This window comes from Ostrinia furnacalis, unplaced genomic scaffold (assembly GCF_004193835.3).
Source record: "Ostrinia furnacalis isolate ACB-3 unplaced genomic scaffold, ASM419383v2 OfSCF0404, whole genome shotgun sequence".
Lineage (NCBI taxonomy): Eukaryota > Metazoa > Arthropoda > Insecta > Lepidoptera > Crambidae > Ostrinia > Ostrinia furnacalis.
Window position 1 is genome coordinate 284,787 of NW_021130643.1, and position 10,820 is coordinate 295,606.

At 37.1% G+C, this 10,820-nt stretch overlaps 1 protein-coding gene across 1 annotated transcript; it reads left to right on the forward strand.

Annotated features, from left to right (window-relative positions):
* The first annotated feature begins 3,180 nt into the window (after window positions 1-3,180).
* Window positions 3,181-5,130, forward strand: LOC114363985 (UPF0160 protein C27H6.8). The gene is made up of 4 exons (XM_028319963.1): window positions 3,181-3,387; window positions 3,571-3,821; window positions 3,990-4,556; window positions 4,897-5,130. The coding sequence occupies exons 1-4, from the start codon at window positions 3,262-3,264 to the stop codon at window positions 5,054-5,056; spliced, it is 1,104 nt and encodes a 367-aa protein (XP_028175764.1). The 5' UTR covers window positions 3,181-3,261; the 3' UTR covers window positions 5,057-5,130.
* Window positions 5,131-10,820: the final 5,690 nt, after the last annotated feature.

Sequence of the window (10,820 nt, forward strand, 5' to 3'; positions counted from 1 at the left end):
GTACGGATTAGGTAACAGGTAAATATTTGTTGGATTAGAAGGGTAAATTGCACGGGTTGCATCATTTTACTTTAAAATAACAAAATAAGGTTAAGTTCCACCACCTTATTTTATTTAACCGTTACTATTTCTTTAACCGGTGTTTTTTGTACGGAGTTTGACAGACCTTTGACGTTTGTTGAAATTAAAGTATGATGGTGCAACTCAGCCTATGATAAAAGTCTGTCAAACTCCGTACAAAAACACCGGTTAAAGTTATAGTTACTGTTAAAGTTTATTGATGCAACCCAGTCTAAGACTAGGCGCAGACCACCGATTTTTAGTTGGCCGATAGTTGTTGTGCCCGATTTTAAATTATATGAAGAATCGGCCAAATCAAATCGGTGTAATGTGCGCACTTCCATACATGCCCATACATATCAACTGCCCGACTAAACTATCGGCCGACGAATAATCGATGGTCTGCGCCTAGGCTAAGAGTTTTCCATCAACTGACTCCGCTGGATACCATTGTTCGTTCGTTTAACTTTTTAAAGTTGAAACAAAATAAAAGTAGGTACATACTTATGGAGTAAAAATGTGCGTGACTGATACTGCCGTAGAATCAAGAGCAAGGATTCAAGCACACAACTCACGACACTAACAACATAAATAATACAGGGTGTTCATTTCAATCCTCGTCATATTTAGGGATTTGATTAAGTAGATTATTCTGATTACGAATCAGTAAAAAAATTAACTTCGAAAAAAATTTAAAACGAACTTTAACTTAAGTTAGTCAAAGAAAAATACCTATTTACACTACCTACTTTACGTGGATTTCTTCATTAGGCTATCCGACATGTTAAGCGAACGATCCGCGTAGCTCGATGGTGCCGCAGTGTAAACGTATTGCAGCATTGCGTGCCACAGTACAGTTGATGTCACACGGAAAATATTCGCTAAAAATTCCACTTTCGTTCGTAATTTTTTTTTGTGGATAATGCGTTTATACATATAAGACATAATAATAGATCACCTAAATAAATATGGCGAGGATTGAAATCAATCGGGCGGGACGGAAAAAAATCGGGCTTCGCCCGCGTGGAATTTTGTCTGTCACAGAAAAACTATATCGCGCGCGTCCCTGTTTCAAAAACCGGGATAAAAACTATCCTGTGTCCTTTCCCGGGACTCAAACTATCTCTATGCCAAATTTCATCAAAATCGGTTCAGTAGTTTAGGCGTGAAAGAGAGACAGACAGCGAAAGTAACACTGTCTGTCTGAAAACCGGCAAAGTGCGAGTTGGACTCGCGCACTGAGGGTTTCAAGCAAACTTGTAGGTTTTCTTTTCATTTTTCATCATAAAAAAATACAAATAAAAATCTGTTTATGAGTATCCCAATTAAACCCATTCATACGATACCCCACATCACAAAGTTAAAGTCAAAGTCGTAAGTCAAAGCTTTTATGCAGTAAATAAACTGTGAAGCCTGTGATCTGCCTGAGTATCTTTATCGTTTTAATTTCCAATTCGATGAATTTCGATGGCTCTACGCGTTGCCGAGTTGTCGTCTGCCGTTGCCGAAAAGTAATCCTTTAAAGCAGTGTTTTTCAACCTGAGGTCGAAAAACTACCTCAGAAAAATAAACATTATTATAGTGTTAAGATAGGATAAATTTGTCCGAAATCTAATTATGCAAATCGGTCATTCTCCGGATCTGGATTATTTTGTTGATTACCCCGACCTTTTTTATTTTTGAATTTAGAGTAAGTTTAGGTAAAACATTTCAAAATAGACATTATTAAGAGCATATTTTTTATATTGGCCCATCTGTAGCAAGCAGGAATAAAAAGTTATGCGACATCAAAATTTTCATGGTCGGGGTAATCAAAGTTGGGAGTCAGAGTAATCAAAAATAAAACAAAATATTTTATTTTCTAAGGTTTTTTTTAAGTTATGGTAAAATAAATGTTATTATAACTAGCCATTTGTTATTTTGATGTATAAACGACAATATTGTAAAATTTCAACAAAATCTGTTAAGTAGTTGTTGCGTAAAAGAGTAAAAAACATACATATACATTATACATATAATATTAGTGACTCAATGTCCTATGTCTCCTATATGGGACAGAAGGCGTCCACAACAGTCCTCCATCGCATTCGGTCTTGAGCTTCGCGTTTGATCTCGCTCCAAGTCTTAACAGTGCGCCGCTATGTTTTTTTGGCGCGACCACGTTTGCATTTTCCCTGGGGGTTCCAATCTAGAGCCTGCTTGGGGATGTNATTTTTGACGACTTACGATTTTTTTTAAATTACTTAATTAACTATTATTAACTATCTCTGTGGTTTAACAACAAGAACCAAAGTTATACTATTAGATAAAAATATTTGTTACTAAAATATTATGATATTCGGGTACTTTTTGGCCCCGGACACGTGATTTTCTTGGCCGGTAGAATGACCCAAATGCGTAAATGATGACTGGATGGATTGAAGTATTCGGTCCCTACTACATCTTTGTAACATTATAAGGTCGCCAAATATTTTTTCATACTAAATGGGTCGTGTCATGTAAAAGGTTGAAAAACATTGCTTTAAATAGGTTCCATTTCTTCTTTTTGAGGGACGGAGGTACGGAACCCTAAAAATGACATCTTGCTGTAAACCACGCGCCGGTCTATGGTCTAATTCCTACTGATAACGCCATCTATCATTTATTTACGTAGTTTTTTCCGCAATGCTTACGCCATCTGTAATTTGTATTTAAAACTTCGTAGCGCCATCTATTATTGATGTACATATTATTTTCCGCAATCCTACCGCCATCTATACTTTGTATTCAAAACTATTGTACCTGGTTTGCTAGTGAAGTAGTGAACCGGTATAAATGGACAATGTCAGATAATTTAATTGAATGTTTCAATTTATCATGATTTTTATGATTAACAATGAAATTGATTAAAAATTACAATGTAATGCAATAAATAACCGCCAAGTTTTCCCACCAAACCCACAAGATCTAAACAACATAGTTTATTTGAAGTATTTCATACATTATAATAAATATAAACACTATAATATAAATAATTGCTTGCAGCTTATCCAAAATCCGGGTTTACCTTCACTGTTAGTTACTGTTATTGATCGTCTTGCCAACAACTGAACAAAAACAAAATGGCGAAATCAGCGGAGGACGAAGTGGATACGCTAGCGGTTTTTGTATTGTTGAAACTGTAAGTACAGCGTTAAGCACGCGGTTTTTTTACATGTTGTAATGTTGATAAAGTCCTTAGTTAGGCTGAGTAGTTTTGGTTATTGTAAAACGCCACTTGAAGGCATTTCCAGGAATTTTAAGAGGCATTTTGTTTCAAGTGGGGCGTTACTAACAAAATATATGAAGGTGAATATTTTAGTTTATGCACTTGTGAGGTTAAGATTTCACTCTCTCATGCATTCGCGGGGCACATTCACAGCATTTAAGCATTAATTTGCCTAACTTGCGCCCTAGCAATCGATAATTAAGGATTCCATATTGTGTGCAAGTTGTGCAACCTTTGTTCTCAATAAACGATTGTTTTTCTAGATCGGTACCCACGATGGTGTTTTCCATTGCGACGATGTCCTCGCTTGCTACATGCTCAAGCTGCTTCCCGAATACAAAGATGCTGAGATTGTACGCACCAGAAGCCCGGAGAAACTCGGCGAATGTGACATAGTTGTAGACGTTGGAGCTGTATTCGACCACACAAAGAAGCGTTATGACCACCATCAACGCGAATTCAACGAAAGCCTGAGCTCCTTGCGCCCTGAATTTGGAGAAAAGTACAAAATCAAGTAAGTTGTTGCACAGATTAACTTATTTTGGACATGAGTGAATGAGGAGTTATTTTTTTGGTAAACTTCAGTTATTCTGGTTCTTATACATTATTGTTATTATTCAATAATTTACCTAACTGCACAAGTAAATTATGATTTGTACTCAAAACTTAATGCTATTTTTAGGCTAAGTTCAGCTGGTTTAATCTACACATATTATGGGGAGCAGTTAATACAGCAATTGGCTCCTCAAGAAGCTCTTCTTAACAAAGACGATTTGAAACTCGTCTACAAGAAGGTATATGAGAATTTCATCGAAGAAATTGATGCTATTGATAATGGTGTTCCTATGACTGCTGAAGAGCCAAAGTACAAAATACGTACTCATCTGAGTTCGAGAGTAGCCCGACTTAACCCAGAATGGAATTCCAAACAGGAAGTTAACTTAGATGACATATTCTCCAAAGCCATGGCCCTAGTCGGTGAAGAGTTTCTGTATTCGGTCAATTATCTTGTTAATGTTTGGCTTCCGGCACGTGACTTCGTCAAAAGTGCCATAGACAAACGCTTTCAAATTCATAAGTCGGGAGAAATCATGGAGTTTGAAGAGCGATTTCCATGGAAAGAACACTTTTTTGATTTGGAAAATGAGTTAGCGGTGGAACCGAAAATAAAGTATGTCATTTTTTGTGATAAACCTAACTCCTGGAGAGTACAAGCGATTCCTGAGTATGCCAGTAGTTTTGTTACAAGGTGAGTTACATCAAAAGTCAATTTTAATACATATTTATTATTGGTTTACATTAAAATTTCTCTTTTTTATCTTTTTATTAGGAAACAGTAATAGAAACAAAGTAATTTTCCCGTATTTCCTGGAAATGTAACTATCAATGTCTGCTAACATTGTATATTATTACATCAAATACATGTCTGTTGTTTTTTAACTGAAATGATCCTGTTGCTCTATGTAACTACTATGTATACTTTCATAAGCATTCATTACAAGCCATTATTATTATGACTAATCTCAAATTTTATTAATCATACATCTTGCTCTTTGCCTTGGATATTAAATATAACTTACTGATTTTAGGAAGCCCCTTCACCCAAAATGGTGGGGAGTCCGGGACGAAATTCTCAGTGATGTGGCTGGTATCCCAGGCTGTGTGTTCTGCCATAGCACCGGATTCATTGGAGGCAACGTCACCAGGGAAGGTGCTTTGAAAATGGCTATTGCTAGCCTTGAAGCGTAGGATTAATACCGAAAAACTGATTCTATGAGACAAATAACTTGTCCCACTGCACTGATAAAGACGGTAAATGAAAAGCAAGTAAAGTTAGATTCTATACTTACAAGCAAAAGTATGGAATTGTGTTTTGTACCGAGCGATTTTAAGAACTGAATGGCTATGTATGTATTTTTGGTATTGATTTAAAGTTTATAACATTACCTTTAAAACGGTACCATTTTTATTTGTCTTCTATTAGTCATTTAGTTTTTGTGATCGCTCGAAACAATTAGGGTGATTCCATATTTTTGCTTGCGAGTGTAGATATGAGTTGAAATGTGTTTTGTTCCTTTGTTATAGAGTAAAATGACCACTGGTTGGTCTGCAATCGGCTATTAAAAATCTCTTGTGAAACGAAATATTAATCTATCATATGATTCTTGGTAAACAGTAACAGCTTTCTGGTCGGCAGTGGGATGCAAAGTATGTTAGTTAATCAATGAAAATAATATTCAAATTCAATATCAGCCCGGTCAATATCGTTATTGACTGCATACAATGACAATTTGTAAAATTAAAATCAACTTTTAGAGAAATTATTTGTAATGTTTGTATTTATTAAAGGCAGGGTCTTGTTTATCTATATTAAAATATTTAATAATCAAGCAACTACTTAATATTTAGCAATGTGACAAAATATTTTTCTTTACAAGACATTTTTCCCTGTGACTACCTAACAATGTACTTAAGATTACAAACAGTATGACATAAAATATTTATATTAGTAGTTTTATTACTTGGTCACTATCCAAAAGTGTAATACAGGTTAAGTTACAGTAACATAATTTTTAATTGTTTACTTTAGTACGTACATTCAGCGTCATATAGTTCGTGACGGTAACTTTGGGTGTTATGAACTAATTGACACTGACTGTACCAACTTTTCCTATGTAATAGGTCAATACAAACATGCCTTTAATTGAATTTTTGTATTTGTAATAAAAATATACCTATAATTAGATGTTCCTACTCACATCTTATGAGATGGGTATTTTTTTCAACTTTAAAACATTCCGTTTGTAAAATATGAGACGCGTTTAAGAATTTGAACTTGGGTCGTATTGTTAAACGAATCTCAATATTCGATTCAAACTCAAACTTATATTCAAGTCTGTGATTGGTTATCAATTTTGTATAGCTTTGCCATACAAAATCTATGGCGAAATATCAATATTTTGACCAATTATAGTGTTGAATATATTTTGAGTTAGATTGATTCTCGTAGCTTAAAAATACAGGATATAATCCCGTATTCTGTATCTGTTTTTTGTATGTTATCAGAAATGGGCTAGTTATTTTCAGGAATAGGCTAGTTGTTGTCAGAAATAGACTAGTTTTTGTCGGAAATGAGTCTAGTTATCAGAAATGGGCTATTTTTTGTCAGAAACACTTTTGAGCTGTCAAAACGCGATTCTGTCAGGTTCATCTGATGATCTGATCAGATTGTAATTTCTGCTCTTGATGCATTTTTATTTAAATATGTATTTTTCCCGCAAAACTTTTTTACATTTATGAGTTTCACAGATCTCGCAAAGGTCTTTTTCGGTCTGAACAATGATAAATTCATGTTTTGAAATAATTTAAAACGTATTTGTCCCTTAAGCTCATGCGATTTGTGAATGAGATGTGGATATCCGCATATATCGTCGTAACCTGTTAATTTAAAGGTTTTATTCTTCGTTGTTATCTTTTATTAAATCCATTCTCTCCATTTATTAAATCTAACATCTTTCATTAACAGAGTAATTGTGAATTCTATGATTTTGTTGTTTTCAATTTCAGACTAATATCACAAGGCCATAGACATACAACAAAGGGGCAAAGAATCACAGTTGTGTTTCGTTTTTGTCGTAAGTCTACTGCGCTGCTGTGATGTTATGTCTAAAACATCGTCGATCTGTTAAAAAGAACATTGTATTTTAGAAAACTTGACACAAGTATGTATGCCTTTAATTCGGATATATCCAAAATATCATCCGCTCTGCAAATCCAATGTTGGAATTTTCAGTGAATTTATCAAAAGTCTCAAATATCGTGCACGTAGAATTTTGTCCAATGACCCCAAGCTACCCATCCTTATCGCTCACGCGTAATTATATTGCTGTTGCGCTCGCACACTCACTGCGGGCGCCCGTCGACTATAGTTCTTAAATAAATGTGTGGATTCGGAATTAGACTTAAAATCACAAGGCCATAGTCACACGACAAAAGGGCAAAGAATCACATGTCTGTGTTTCGTTTTTGTCGTGAGTCTACTGTGCTGCTGTGATGTTATGTCTAAAAGTAGTTTATTGGTTTGAAAAAGAAATAAATTGGAGAACATCAAAATAAGTTTGTTACGTCTTAACTTGTCACTGCAGCGTCATTTGCATTAAATAGGGGATTTCACAAATTTGTGGGTGTTATTACATTTTTTCAGTTGTACTTATGCCATCTTAAATGTATAGCATGCAAATCTTACATTTTTGTCCTACGTAAGTCGCAGTATTGTAAACTGCAAAAATAACAGCAGAAATAGTCGTGCAAATTTTATGTTTTGCAACAATTCATGATGACTTATTTTATTGATTGTGGTTCACAACATTTAGTTTTGCTTGACTTGAGGTAAACATTCTTGAAATATTTACAATGAACAAATTGACCAATGCTGCCAGTTCATAGTTATTGTTATGTAATGACCACCTTTGTTGTTATGCAATAGGGGGGTTGCGAGAGGTTGCAAAAACTATCTCAGTAAAAAAATAAATTAAGATACATAATTTGAAACATGTTATACAAATCAACCAAAAAAAAAATACTCGTCCATGTTAATGCGAAGGTTACCCTTGTTTTTGAGTTACTAATTTCTCCCATCATTGATTCATTTTTGCTACATATTGGAGAAAGATTTATTTGGGCCATTGATAAAAATGACAACTTGCACAAGTACGACAAATGAACGGAATGACGGCAAATGGAATCAAACACTTCAAACCTCTGTTGTTAATTCTGGGTACTCTGAATTCCTTTTTAACCAAGGTGTCCTAATTGACAGACTTTATTCCAAGTGCAAATTTCCATTGGTAAATAATTCCAGCAGATCATTAGAGACCGCTGCTGCTACCATGTGCCTGAGTATTTATTTCGGCTATTTCTACTGGCCTGATTACCTTCATAACTGTCCGCCACCGTTTCCAAATTCTTGACCTCGGTGACAGCAAGGACAACTGAACTGCCGACGACAAGTGTCTGGCCCACATTATTTGCAGCGTTGAGTCCGGTAATTTATTTCGGGCCAAGACGGAGAAGCTGCGATGGCTTATGTGTGCCCAGTTTCATCTCCCCCAAAAAAATTTGGAATTGACGCGTTTCAGACCTATATTACTTGTGGGAGCCGATCTTTTACATTCTGATACCGTCTCTCTTGTGGCGGTGACAGCAGCTGTTGCTGACTTGCTGTATGGCAGATAAAGTTTGGTGGCGACTAGGTTCTGTTTTATCACATCCCCTAGTCGTTAAGTCTATCACAGCCTTAAACGGGACAAACCAGAGTCACGGTTCAGCCCAGAAGTCTGGTATCCTCGACGCTACGCTTATACTCGCCTAAGTTTCCGCCGACGCCTGCTGGTGCTTGGCGGATGGTGTTTCAGAAGAAGGCGCCGGCGTATAAGGAGCCACAAAAAAATAATTTAAATGGGTAATTTGGTCTCTTAATTCCCGCGCGTGCAATCAACTAATAGTTTGTGTTACGTATCCTCGTCAAGTACCGTTCGCAAATTACTCGTATGCTTGGGTGTATCAACACCTGTGACACAATTGTCGTCACAGAATACCACAGCCAGGCACACCCCGCAGTGTATCCTCCATAAGTTTTTGAAATTTTTGAGTTGTGACGTTGTAAGCGCTGTATAGAGTTGTCTGATTCTGTACATTTCACATTTTAACAATCCTTTTCAGTATGTTGAGGCTTTGTGGTTGTATCACAAGATGCCGATGTGTTCTCGTTGTTGTTAGAATAGATGTGGTGTGAAGTTGAGTTTTCACGCCTGTGATCATAGAGAAAGACCTTCATCATTATATTCCTTGGCCTTTGCCGTGGCCGCCGGTGCCGGGTCCTATATTGCCCGATGACTTTGTCTTAGCTTTTGATAGCTCTTCCTTCAATGCGCTCATTGCAGCCTGCAGGCGAAATACAGTAGTCTGAAGGAAGGCGCCAAGTCTCCTCAAAGACCGACCGTTTGGTCGTCAGAAATGTAGTAGCTAACCGGGCCGGGCTACGTTATCGCATGCACCGTTTCCACGGGGCAACGCGGGGAGGTTACTACAATTGCCCCCCATCATTACAATCCTTCGATATTTTTCTGTCAATACCAATGATAAGTAACACGTACGCGCTACTAACCACTGTAAGGTTGTTCGAAATTGTCAAAATGTCTTTAACACCAAATCTGTTAGTATTTCTTATTATTGTGTGGGCTGTCTAAGATTAGATGTTAATTCAGCCTCGGGGTAGCCTTAACCCTAGAGGCCGCGTCCCCAGGTGGCGGATAGGGGAACGCTCTTCTGCTAATAGCAGTGGAGTAGGAGGTTCAACCTCCCGCGGACCATGAGGCCGGAGAGACAACTTCGTAAAAAACAAGGGGAAGAGGAAATAGACATTATGGAGGCAAATTTAAAAGAGAAATTACCCCAGGAGGGTTCCAGCAGCGCTGGGGAATCCCTCCCTGAGCTAGTCTCAGGCTGTCCCACGTATTCTGGGGGGGACAATAATCTGCCTTGCCATGACGGTTCAGTAAATAAATATATCTCAACTGAGTCGAAGATCAAACAAAAACGAACCTACAGCGAAGCGAACGTTTATACCTGCAATTCACCAGCAGAGCAAGAGGATGTGACTGTGAAACTTTTTAAGACCCATGATCTTTCCGAAACGGTGTCATACAAACTTTTTGTAATATCTGAAGATTACCCAAACACTGCATTAACCGACATCGATTACCTCGCTATCCAAGGGGCTATTTGGGATAAACTAGAAGAAGCACCTGATCCATTGCCAATTGTCAACATGGGTAATATTGATTCGGGCAAAATCCAAATAACCTGTGAAGGTGCTCAGTCCGCAGATTGGCTCATTTCTTCTTTTGACAAGCAAACCATTGAGGGCATCAACATTAAAGTTTTCCATGCAAAAGATCTCCCCAAACCTGTAAAAATGGCCTGGAAATCACGGAATATTGCTCGTCTAGATATCGAAAGAGTTTTAAAATTGTTACAACGGGTACAGCCCGATCTCAGGACATCAAATTGGAAGATACTCGACTCCAAAATCGATGGTTTTTGTCTCCGGAGGATTGTTTTAATGGATAGCATATCTGCTGCAGTCATTAAAGCCAAAGGATACTGTCTCAATACAGGTATTGATAGAAGCCAATTCAAGCTTCTTGACAACTCTGAAAAGAACGCGAAATTAAGCAATGATACTGAGATATCAACAACAAGTCATCGTTCACAATGAATTTTTATATTTAACGTTTGGCAAACTTGACGCTAAGGGTTGTAATTTTTTTCGTACAATAAAAAAAGCACTTTTACACGTCCCAGTAGTTAACCCGTTAACCCTACCACTGCTTCAGGACAATAAAAGGGCCAGTGCTGAGAAGAAGCAGCGCAAGAAACTCAGACACTATTGTCAGCCTCTTTTTCAAAGGTTTACAGGCTTTAAAAATACACAGATGAGTAGATTTAAGCC